A 12,215-nucleotide genomic window follows, 5' to 3' on the forward strand; every position below is an offset into this window, starting at 1 on the left:
TTTCTCGAAGAGTCGAAAAACAGGGAATCGAATCCAGAATCCATGGCATTGTCTATAGCCCGTTCTGTCAGGCACCGACCGGCCCGGTGCCACATATCCCAGGGTAGTAGGATGTACATCATAGCCCTACTATGTATTGCCAACAGAACATATGGGATCAAAAGTCCCGAAAGACTCCACGAATGAGGATCTACCTAGGTTCAATGATATGAGTGAAGATAACAGTTTGTCTTTCATATATGTGTGTGATATCTTAGGTACTAATGAGAGTCAACTATGTAGATAACACCAACCTCTTAAGATTGCGTATCTCGGTCGTTTTGCCAATATGAGGACATGTACGGAGTACCCCGTAGGGAATATGCTATACAGCGTTCGGGGAACCCCATGTGCAGATAACAGCTTAAGCAAGGGCTATACGATTGGCAGACCTGCACCTACGATACACACCGCTAAACCCACCCTCAGAATTCGCGCATGAGAAAGATATCTACGCCACGTAGGCTCTAGACCCGCCGAGGCTGAGAATCTTCAGAGATGTGACTAGGGAGAGTCACGCAGACGACAAACATGGTGCCCTATGCGGTGCCTGCCCGCCTTATCCTTACCGAGTGCACAATCGGAACGAGCACTCATCCGGTTGACCGCATCTGGCAATGTCTCCGTGGCTGAAGCAAAAGTGCGCGCATTGTAGAAGACAAAAGCACCTCCCAGGCGGATACCCTCCCGGGGAAGGAACTGCCCAGAAAAGCACTCGGGCAGGGATCCGTAGGCGTATCTCACTATCAGGAAGTGGCGGAGAAGAGGGAAAAAAAACCGAAACCCGAGATCCAATATTAATATTTATGCATAACAAAAATAAAAGATATATGCAACATGCTCCAACATATCTATAATTGATCAAAAATGGGGACCCGACAAAGGGGCCGATAGTAAAAGTGTCCCCCCAACAGTTGCCATTGGCCCTGAGACGGCGATTGACAGACTGCTTCTTCCGCAACCTACTCAACAATCCGTCCCATCATGTCCCTGCGCTCCGATCCCGGTCTTGACTGCTGACCTTCGTACGTCTCAGTAACATGCGACCCTGAATCTTCGTCGGTGCTCAGATCGACCTCGTCGTCCTCGTCGGTGCTGTCATCGTGTGCCATATCCTGTCCTACGCTCGCGCTGGACAGATAGTTTGGCAGACGTCTGCGCTCGAAATCCTGGGCATGCGCCGAGGCAACAATCGTACCGACACGACTAATGGTCACCGAAGGGCGGCGGTGGCGGGCGCGCATGCTGGACACAGATGGGGTGCCATGCTCGACGTCGCCAGGGGCCATGAAGGGCGTAGATGGGTGCTGGCTGTCTTGCAGCTGCAAATCCTCCGGTGCGCCGTCGAGGGCTGCAGCTGGTGATGGAATATCATAGGGGAGGGGCACATCGCGAGAAGCGCGGAAGAGGAGGACATTTGTGCAGTGCTCGTTTTCAACACGGAAGATAGACCAGACGCCGCGGCGGCAGACTTCTGAAACGGATACCATGAAACTTAGTAGGGCCGACTGCTGGATATTCCGGATGAAAATTGCGTAGAAGATCCAATTGAAGCGGACGACGACGTCAAGCACCATGGCAGCGTAGTATACCCATACCCGACGGAAGGCAAGGACTTCGCGGAGCATGGGATTCTTGGCGTACGGATTGCCCAGACTCCAGTCCATGATTAGATCCCAGACCGAGGTGTAGACGGCGTTCAAAAGAGCGAAGGTGATGAATGTGGCTTGGAAACGTGTCTGGAGGTCGATGCGGTACATGCTCAGAGTGGCATAGTAAAGGACACCAAATATGTACTTGCCCAAGTTGAGTAGATGGGGGAATGCATTCTTTGTATCAGAGTAGCGGCGAATACATTGAAATGCCCGCCAAACCGAGGGAAGACACTGAAAGAACCCTAACAGCCGAGAGTGCGAGGAATTACACTTGGGCGGGTAGTCCCAATACGAGGCGTATAGACAGAAGAAGAGCTCGATGTTCCCCATGGCGTATGTTTGGGAGCAATACATGTCGCCAAGGAAGAAATCACGAAACTCGACAGGGTAAATTCCGGCGAGCAATAGACGCCACTGTACCAGTCAGAATGGCTAGATCACAACGACAACAGGAAGATTGTTTCATGACTCACATTCGAGAAAGCAAACCATTTGCGACTTCTGTGGTAAAGAACACGAGCCGGCAAGAAGACAATAAAGACTGTCAAGCCAATAAGGACGACGGGCCAGTAGATGTACATGTCATTATACCACGAGAAGTTGAGCCACATGAACAGACCCATTAAGAAAAAGAAGAAAGACGGAATCTGTGCCTGTCAGTAACAATGATCAAAGCTGTAATCGCAGAGCCGGACATACCTCAAGTAGCTGACGCCACTCCAAAGTGTGTCGGGAATCATATTCGAAAACAAATGCGTGGTTAATCTTCGACTTTGTCCAAATCATGCAATCTAAGCAGAAGAGCAACACATGAAAAACGATGAGGAAGTAACCGCCGTAAATCTGGTCGACTGGTCAGTGGGGGCTATGCAATATACAGAAGGGCGGAGAACCAACCTGTAGCAAATAACTAGTCTGGACCTGTGTAGCTACCTCATCCGCGTGGAGATTTGAAGTAGCATCAACTAAGGCCTTAACGGAAAACAAAACTCCACCCATCAACAAAAGGCCAGAGCGGAAAGTATTCGGCGAGAAATCACCGGATTTGTTGATGGTGTGACGAAGTTTGGACACTGCGATTTTGCGATTACCGCGTTCAAAGTAGCGGGCGTACAAGTCTTCGACCGCCACCATCAAACTCTCAATCACTTCGCTTTGTACAAAGGAGGCTTTGTTGACCTTTTCCGACATGAAACGCAACGGTGGACGGGCATTGACTGCTTTGTCATATTTCTTGTTAATCTTCCGGAAAGCCGTTCGATTCAAGTAAGCATATCCCTTGAGAAGCTCCACTCCACGATAGAATTCTTGCAACGCATGTTTGAGCTTGCGTTTAGCGGAGCGATATGAGACCTCTTGATTCGGTGGATCCTGCCGCCGCATGAAGTCCCTCCGGTTGACGATAAATTCCCGGTCTTCGGGATGTATGCCAGGCGTCGCCATCTCCGCCAGTGCTTCCGAGTTCTTGCCAAAACGACCCTTCCCAACAAATGTGTCTTTGAGGAGGGAACCGTTGAGCTTGGCAAATGCATTTGCCCGTTGCTGTGCCTCCGCGTTATTATTTTTGGAGACTTTCTTGGCACCTAGAACCTCCTGGATGCGCTGGTCACGCATGATATGCAACTGCTGTCGAAGGACCCGCAGCTTCTCCGTGGCCTCTTGTTCCTTCATCACGTAGAACGCATCGATCTTGTCCAACTCGCTATCCAAGAAGTGAAAGAATTCGTCCTGACGTCTATCCAGCTCGGCGCCAGCGCTCGATTCTAATTGTGATCGCCTCGCACTAGTGTCTCCCTCCGCAGTGAATACACGCCGTAGGAGTTGCGATGTTCGCTTGCTCGATGACACCCTTGTGAGACTGTCACTTGCGGGACTTTGATAGTTCGCACGTGGCTCCGATTGAGGCCTCCTATCCGGCGAGGGGGCCGGGCCGCTCTGAGACGGTGAAGGGTTCAAGGTTCCGATGTTGCGTCGATCCATGACCGGGGATGGTGTCCGGGGAGCATTGGTGCGATCTGCAGTCTCTGCGTGAGACAGATACTCATCGTCTGGGTCGATTGCCGGGTCTGGTAGTTCAAAGGATGCTGTGTCTGAGCCTGGGATATAGTGTTGCTGTGGAGGAGTTGCAAGTATGCTCCCGTAACTACCAACGTTTTCCGAGAACCGTGATCCCGGCGTGCGAAGCGGCTGTCGTTCGGTCCTAGGCACAGGTGTGGAGCGTGTGATCGATGCGGGCTTGGCATTTCCTCGTTGCGTCGTCAAAGGCACATCTTCTTCTGCATCGAGCTGCTTGTCAGGGTTGGACGATGTGAGGGCGTGTAATGCACCGCGAATTTGCGGGGTGGGATATCGATGGGCTCCGACATGAGGACTGCGTTGTGCCTTTTGCAGGGCCCGAGTGATGGCCTTGACTTTCTTTTTGCCGGTCTAGATAAATCCACGGGGTCAGCACAATTGCGACACATCAAATGTGGCGCCAATAACCAACCTTGTAGTCGAGATACTTCGCCCGCCATTCAGGAACAAGTTCCTGTTCCAGCTCTCTGTGGATTGAGTCAGCCACTGGAATGTCGCACACTCTGTCACGGGGGAATACAAACTTGGCAAATTTCATCCTGGACAACGAACCACCGTCATTGCATACAGTTTCAAACCTGGAGAATGGGCTGAGCTAGTGACATCAAAACTCACACAAGTGCGAGGGGTCAAAACTTTGGGCAACAATGGTGTGCCACGGTCTAGCCACCACTCCTGAGACGAGGTAAGAGTGGATTGGATGGCAAGATCGAGAAGAAGAACCTCAACCGAACGACAAACAAAAAAGAATGCCGAGGCTAGTTACTAAGAATCGAGAATCCCTCCCGAACAACTGCAACGTTCGAGTGAGGGCTTGAAAATGTCGAAACTCTTAGCTGAACCTATACTTTTCGCACGTGTATGAGCTCATCATCATTGGACGCCTGGATAGTCAGGCCAACATCCACTATTGGTCAGCTCGGGACGGTGATTGGCGTCTAAATGGCCGTAAGCGGACCCTGCGGCCCACAAGGCCAGATTCCTAAACTTCGGGAATCCAACAGCCGGGGATCTCCTAGCCTTCTTCCACATTAGTCCAGTTGATGTTGCAATTGCAGCTCATGCGATCAATTCCCGCAAAGAAAAACGAGAAAAAAGCACCCAGAATACATGCAATTAATGGGCAATTCACCCGATGGCCCGTCCCATATCTAAGCTACTACAGCATTGGCATGCAGCCCGGAATGTGGCCGGCGGGTTCTCATGGTGATTACTGGCTAAGAAAAACACCCGGCATCCCTTTCAAAAGCTCGGCGCATTGTTTTTCGTCGGGCATCGGGCTTTCTGCGAGGCAGACGTACGTAGCCCTACGTACGTCTATCGGAACTATGCCATGCCAGCAATTCGTATACCACATCGCAATATCGATATCGGAGAAACATTCAGCGCCTTACTTCACCGCTCTTTCCAGGTATGGGGTTTCATATACTCCGTGTTTTGGATCAAGATCGTTGGATCGGTCATATTTCCTCTTGCTACCTGCGACCAGGATGGTTCATAAGATAGGTTTCATTCATATATTCATTGCCAATGCCGAGAGTGATTCAGTAGTTGCCGCGCTCGTATCGCTCCTCGTACATGTGCTGGGCGTTCTCCTTGGCGTGGTGTTTGGCCTTTTCGCGGTCAACCCAGTCCATGCCCTTGGTCTCGGCGAGCTTGTCAATCTCCCCACCGACGAGGCCGGCGATGAGCTCCTTGGCAAAGGCGTGGTTGGCGGGCTTGCCTGTTCGTTCAAGGATGGGTCAGAAGATTCCTGGGTGATATCTTGAATAGGGGAAGGAATTTGGGTGATCAACGTACCCTCCTTGCGCTCGTGGTCCTCGTAAGCCTTCATGGCGGCGAAGGAAGCAGCACCGGCAGCGAACTCATGCGAGAACTTGCCCTCGTGGTGCTGCTCACCGTTGTACACCTCCTGATGCGCCCTCTCAGATTCGTCTGTCTTGGAATTAGCATGATTCTTGCTTGAGCAGCCAATGGATGTGTATCGCAGGCTATGCAGGTCGGGTCGGGCCCTGTTGCATGCAAGCAGTAAGGGATATGTGCATATCGAGGACAACTTACCCCAGCCCCAAGCCATTGTGGATGTGTGTAGATAAAAGAGTAGGTGGGAAAGGATTTGCAGGAATTCAACTCGTGAGGGAAGAGGATATGAGTAGTGATGAGGGAGGATGAAGGCGTCTTATATCCACGCAAGAGCAGACTACAGAATATCCCACAAGAGCAACGCACATCTATTCCACGGGGTATGTTGTACTGGGTTTAGGGACTAACTTTCTCCCCTCTGTCTCAGCTTGCGCCCCACCAGCCAATCTGCGAGAGAGGTGGCTGAAGATGTTTCCTGCGGAGTACTCCGTATATTGCACGATATACATCGGTGTAGGTCTTATCGCAGGAGTAAATAGCCCGCTCAAGCACATTGGTCCGCGCCTGTGTCAAGACGAATGTCAGGTAGGAGACCAGATCACATTTCCACTGTTACTATATGGTAGGCCCACGGGGCCATGAGAGAGAGGGGCAAATTCATTGCGGTGAAATAGTCGGTCCTACTGCGCTGCTAGTGTCCGACTTTATTGGAGGATCATTTGAAACGATACCCAATGATAGATACGGAGGAGTCTCCTTCCTGGTCCCAGGCACCCGCCGGTGTAGTCTTTGGCCAAATTCCAGCTGCGCCGCTTTCTGGCTCCAGGGGATAGCCCAAAGGAAACCCCATAGTGCACATCGACACAGTAAATCATCGTCTACTTGACAGCACGGTGTTACATTGCACGAGGGGTACATCCTTCAAGGTACAAAATAAGTACAATATCTGCATTACAACCAATCATCTTATGCTGGACACTGGCGTGGTGCGCCCCAAAGTCCTGAAACCACCGTACGCTTTCGCCTTCGGTGTTACGAGAGCTTTGTCTGTGTTCCACCAGAGACTCCAGTAAAGCGCTGATCTGTCGTACCAAAATGCGTCAGTTCAGCCCTACTCCGCTGCAGGGGGACGAATAGGGGAAGGGTACGGAGGATCGGTGTACGAAATGAAATCAACATCCAATTGCAGCTGGTCTTGTTTATGCACGGAGGATTGTTTTCATAATTACGCAATTGGAACTGATCGGTCGAAGGCCAAGACCATATGGGCCCCCATCACCGAGCCAAGCTTCTCTCTAATGCTTGTCCACGCCTTATAAGTCTCGGCGACACCAGCCACGCCAGGTGGCAGTGAATTGGAATGTCAGGATCAGTAGTAATTAAAGGGCTGTTTGATGGACATTCCCATCCGAAAGCAAGACTTGAAGCGGTGCCAAATTGTCATCTCATGGGATGAGTGGATAGTGTTGACCAGTTGCCTCCATCCCATTCCGTACTGCTCAGTGCTCATCGGGCTTGACCTCAGCCCAGTGTGGACACTTCGATAAAAATAGCATGTCGACACTTCGACCTGTTTTCTTACATACGGAATATATCGGCTTGCATCACAAATTCATATGATGTCAGTCAGCTCTGGTTTCAATTCCCGATGTGTAGTTTGTCCGGTTCATAGGTCTTCATCTGTGACTAAATCATGTGTCTATATAGAACTGACCTGCACATACAACAGTGTGCACATACGGATTAGCTGTACTATGTACTCTGTGACTCTGGAATACATGCGAGGAATACTCCGTCTGTCGATTGATATATATGAAGCATGCCATGCGTCAGATCATTCACTTAGAACGCAATAGTCATCTTCGCTCCATGGGCCATGAAATTCTCACTATTGATGCTGATCTTGGGCTAGGCAACCACGATACCAGCTTCCGTATAATGCCCCGCCTAAAGTCAATTAGTTTCCACTGTGAGACCCCGAGTGTCCCTACATGTACGGAGTACGTATTGCTTTGTACACGGAGTACGGAGCACCGTGTTCCTACCAAAAAGAGCGTGCGCATATCTTAAGCTCTGAGCCACACTAGGCACCAGCCACACCCCGCGAAGAGCTGAGCTTCAAGCTCCCCGAGCTTCGGCACCAACAACTTACCAGCACGACAGCAATTGTCTGCCACTTACGGCGACGTCTCTCTCCCCTCTCCCTTTCACAATCACAATTGCCTCACCTCATATCAAAATGCCCACCAAAACCCCCACTCCATCCGACTTCCCGTCCCAACTCACCGTCACCATAACACCCGCACCATCCCCCTCCCCCTCCAAATCCGCATCCCCAGCCCCAAACATCCTCCTCCTACTCCATGGTTTGGGCGACACAGCCGCCGCATTCACAAAATTCGCCCAAGCCCTCCGCCTCCCCGAGACAACCATCATCACAATCCAGGGAACCGCCCCGCTCCCCTTCGACCTCGGCGGCTTCCACTGGGGCGACGATGTCTCCTTCGACTCCGCGACCGGCGCGCTAGACATGGACGCCGGCCTGACGCGCAGCACCAAGACCCTCGTCGAGATTGTGCGCGGCACGCTAGTGCAGAAATGCGGGTACGCGCTACGGGAGATAATGGTTCTGGGCTTTGGGCAGGGCGGAATGGCTGCGCTAGCTGTTGCGCGAGAATTGGGGCTGAAAAACGACGGGGCGGAGGTCGGCGCTCTCTCGGGCGTTATTTCTATCGGGGCGCCGTACGCGTTGTCAGGATCGAGGGCGGGGGATAAGAATCGGTCGCCGGTGTTGCTGGTTTCCGGGCGGGATTCGGTGGCGGTCTCGGATGAGGCGGTGCGTAGGACGAAGCAGGTTTTCGAGTTCGTGGAGGTTAGTCGGTATGCTAGGAGGGGGGATGGGATGCCGGCTAGTCGGGATGAGATGTTGCCTGTTATGCAGTTCTTTGCGCGCAGGTTGAGGAGTAGGCAGGGTGTGCCTGAGGGGAGTATTGAGATTAGTTGAGTATATATGTAGAAAAATTGTATATAAAAAATTGTTCATCGGGAATTCTTGTATCTAATTTGATATAATCGGTTGGGTTATACTGCGTACATGATCATGGAGTAAAAGAGCTACAGGAACTCGGTTTGTTTGCTCTGATATCCAAGAATCACGGATACTCCCATGATCTTGGTTGTGGTGAGAGCATATAAACGAAGCAATCAAGCTCTATGCCCCATTCGACATCTCACAGAATACAGTGTGCTCTCTCCAGCATAGCTAGTGGCATATTCGAGCCACCAAAGAGGGGCTACGGCGCCAATTGCCAACTCACAATTGGTCGGGCTCTTGCATTCGCCAGTTTTCGATCACATCGCAGTCATCTGATCCTTAAAATCCCGTCGTAGAGGGCCATTTCCTAGCTGAGCCAAGCCAGGCCACGAGTCACAAACCATTTCACAAGAAATCCACACCAAAAATCACCTAAAATATTTCCACAGACATACACAAATCCAATTCGATCTCAATTCACAGTAAGATACTCTGTACCCATTACAGGCCTTCAGAATTGACCCAAAAGATGAAATCAAGCTTACACTCACATAGCACAGCATGGCCTACAACCTCTCAATAGAGGTCTTCGGACCCGGCGATATCCCCACGCACCGATCCCACTGGGGCTTCATGATCAACAGGCCCGGAAACCTTGAATTCGGCGATCTGCTCCAAGTCGAGGTCATAGATGCGGACAGGGCTTGGTACAGCTATGCACCCCGCTACGCAACGAAGATCATCGATAAAGGCGCGGCGGGAATGTGCAAGATTGCAGATCTGACGTCTCAGCAACGACACGAGGTCATCAAGGTGATTGAGAAGTCTCCTGCGCCGAGGAATTCTAGGGGACGATGTCAGGATTGGGTTTTTGATGCGCTGCTCTCATTGGAGGTGGATGAGCTTGTTCCTTCTGGGACTTCGGAGTTTTGGAAGGGTATGATTGGTAGACCGGCAAAAGAGGTTGCGGCTGCTTGTGGGACACAGTGGATGGCGTTTTCTTGATATCTTGTATGATGGCCTGGTTCCTGGTTATAGACTCGGTGGGATTAGAAGCGGTCGGTGGCTGGAAGATAGTGGCGTCGGGCTGTATCTATGCAGTCTGGCAAGTTTCGCACTGCTTGAATTATGAATGACGGTATATCGGGGACTCCAAATTTCTAGATACACATATAGGGCTAGACATAGGTTTGCGGGGTTCGATTTGTGGCTTTAGGTAGAATCACTTGCCTAGTGGAATTCAGACTGACTTTGAAGTACCTCTTACTGTCCCTAAAAGAGATCCTTGAGGAAGAGATGTTCTATACATCTACGTAGGTATGTTCAAATATGCATCACCGCTATGTACTTGTGTACAGAACTGCCCAGAAGCCACCAAATGCCCAAAACAGAAATAAACTCCAAGCTGTCTATAAATGCAACCTAAAACCCTAACCATCACTGGAGATCATTTCTTGATACCGATGATAGCCAGATTCCGCGGGCTCTGACCATACTCAAACACCGGCTCGACCCAGCACTCCTTGACAGAGTCATGCTCGCGCAAGAACTGCCAGCGGTCAACCACAATAGCAGCCTCAACAACCTGAGAGCTAAACGCCATCAAACTCCACACCACGCTGAGATTCTTGCGTGTGTGCAAATAATCAGCCTCATACTTCTGTAACTCTTCATCAGACATAGTGCAGATGCGCTCTTTGACCATCTCGCCACGTGTCGCATCCTGGCTCAATTTGACCGTCGCAGCACGCACGTATGCAGTGAAAGACTCGAAAGCGGATTTGCGTAGAGATCCCACGATCAGCGCTATGCCCCCGGCGTCGGAATCCTTTGGGTGCTCTTTGTAGAGATCGTCGGGGACATCAGGCTTAGGGACGATATCGCGATCGAGGAGAACGCGCTGCAGCAAAGCGCGGTAGAAATGACGCGTGAAGAATCCTTCGCTGTCGGCGCGGCCCCAGTTGTGGGGTGCTTGGACGGCCATTGAGCGAGCTGTGATATTGAGTTTGAAGCCCTTCGTGGTCTTTGCTTCGTAGTTCTCGTAGAGCTTGGACATAGGGAATCCGTGCGGATCCCATGAAGACCCAGTTTGTTTGAGGCGGGGATGGGCGGAGCGAAGGATGGGGATTTTGTAGGTTGCCGGACCCAAGCGCTCCGTGAGGAGGTTGTAGCAGCAGCCGATCATGGCGATTGCTACAACGGAAGGGTTCATCACTAATGATCGGACTCCGTGGTGAACGAGGTTTCCGCATGAATGCAAAGAGACAACCATAACCCGGGCATCGCTTGGCTTCTTTTCTGTAGGTTGGATGACGACTTCTTCCGTGCTCGTACGTGTTTCAACCGATGTTTTCGGGTCGACGACGTGGTCGATGATTGGCTCCAGATAGCCATCTTTGATTTCATGTTCAATATAACTGACAGTACCTCTAGTGTCAATCTCTGGCTGTGGCTTTGGTACGTGTGGCTTTTTGTAGCTTGAGTTTGGGCCGAGCACATCATCAGCTTCTAGAGTCATCTCGCCTAGCATGTGGGAGGCAGCGGTATCTTCATCCAATGTGGCAGGCTCCTCCGGCACGGTATTTCCTGGGTCAGGTTTTGTTTCAACAGCCACTTGAGGTACGTCGGGCTTTTCCGAAGTAGTTTGTTCCGGGGCTAGTTCTGGGATGTCGGTACAATCTTTGCATTGCTTCTTTGACTTGTTCGTCTTTGCATTATGCATTCTGGTCTTCTTCTCTGCCTTGGCCAGTCGCGCATGAATATCCATACGATTAGCGCCGCTGATATATTGATGCTTGCGCTCAATGGCAATGATATGTTTATGATAGGGCGAGCTTGCCAACATGCGCCCTAGGTAATTTTGCCCGGAGCCAAAATCGACAATGTGAGACAATGGCTCTCCACGGCTCTCCTTGACCGTCTCGGATAAAGAAGAGACATAACGGGAGAATTGTTCAACCTCGTGTGTTTTCTTTTTGTTCATGCCAACGGCAATATGTCTCGGGAGATGCTGGCCTTTTGCAGGTGAGGTGAACTCACGACCGAGGCTCAATCGGCGGATATTGCGAATGTATTCGAGGAGGGATTCAGGGGGAAATGCGCCGCCGTTCCAGGTTCTGACATTCTCAGAGTCTGTGTTCACTTCTGGTTCGCATAACGGACCAATATCCTCTCGTAGTAGCAGTTGCAATATACTATGAATATCGTGATGCTCAAAGAATGATCGCCAGTCTTCCGGCAGCAGTGACTCATAGAGATCGGGATCGCGGGTCAAAAAATCGAGGATATGTACGCCGCCGCAGACGTTCATGAACATGACCGACTCGGTTGCGAAAGAGAGGAGGGCTTGGACATATTCGTCGGGATCTTGCCACTCGTCGGAGATTGGGAGGGGTTTGCGGGTTGTCATTCTCGATCAAATATCACCAAAAGCACAACTAAATCATCAATTCATAAAACGAGGGACGTTCGATATGTATACTGTGGGGAAAATGTTATCGCGTTTTTTTTTATCACCCCCACCTACTGGATACTGCCAGTCCAATGGA

At 51.0% G+C, this 12,215-nt stretch overlaps 5 protein-coding genes across 5 annotated transcripts; 2 read left to right on the forward strand and 3 right to left on the reverse strand.

Annotated features, from left to right (window-relative positions):
• Positions 1–1,001: 1,001 nt before the first annotated feature.
• On the reverse strand, positions 1,002–4,308 carry N7457_001752 (SPX and EXS domain-containing protein; the record flags this gene model as incomplete). Its single annotated transcript, XM_057172798.1, has 5 exons — positions 1,002–2,108; positions 2,168–2,341; positions 2,394–2,537; positions 2,592–4,121; positions 4,183–4,308. The coding sequence occupies 5 exons, from the start codon at positions 4,306–4,308 to the stop codon at positions 1,002–1,004; spliced, it is 3,081 nt and encodes a 1,026-aa protein (XP_057036701.1).
• A 1,006-nt stretch (positions 4,309–5,314) lies between these two features.
• Positions 5,315–5,847, reverse strand: N7457_001753 (DUF3759 domain-containing protein; the record flags this gene model as incomplete). Its single annotated transcript, XM_057172799.1, has 3 exons — positions 5,315–5,493; positions 5,571–5,705; positions 5,832–5,847. The coding sequence occupies 3 exons, from the start codon at positions 5,845–5,847 to the stop codon at positions 5,315–5,317; spliced, it is 330 nt and encodes a 109-aa protein (XP_057036702.1).
• Positions 5,848–7,872: 2,025 nt separating this feature from the next.
• Positions 7,873–8,637, forward strand: N7457_001754 (alpha/beta hydrolase; the record flags this gene model as incomplete). The annotated part of the gene is made up of 1 exon (XM_057172800.1): positions 7,873–8,637. The coding sequence occupies one exon, from the start codon at positions 7,873–7,875 to the stop codon at positions 8,635–8,637; it is 765 nt and encodes a 254-aa protein (XP_057036703.1).
• A 591-nt stretch (positions 8,638–9,228) lies between these two features.
• N7457_001755 (uncharacterized protein) lies at positions 9,229–9,672 on the forward strand (the record flags this gene model as incomplete). The annotated part of the gene is made up of 1 exon (XM_057172801.1): positions 9,229–9,672. The coding sequence occupies one exon, from the start codon at positions 9,229–9,231 to the stop codon at positions 9,670–9,672; it is 444 nt and encodes a 147-aa protein (XP_057036704.1).
• A 442-nt stretch (positions 9,673–10,114) lies between these two features.
• Positions 10,115–12,076, reverse strand: N7457_001756 (uncharacterized protein; the record flags this gene model as incomplete). The annotated part of the gene is made up of 1 exon (XM_057172802.1): positions 10,115–12,076. One exon carries the CDS (start codon positions 12,074–12,076, stop codon positions 10,115–10,117), a length of 1,962 nt encoding a protein of 653 aa, XP_057036705.1.
• Between the last annotated feature and the right edge of the window lie 139 nt (positions 12,077–12,215).

Source organism: Penicillium paradoxum, assembly GCF_028828445.1.
Source record: "Penicillium paradoxum strain IBT 22861 chromosome Unknown utg000002l_segment0_segment0, whole genome shotgun sequence".
NCBI lineage: Eukaryota > Fungi > Ascomycota > Eurotiomycetes > Eurotiales > Aspergillaceae > Penicillium > Penicillium paradoxum.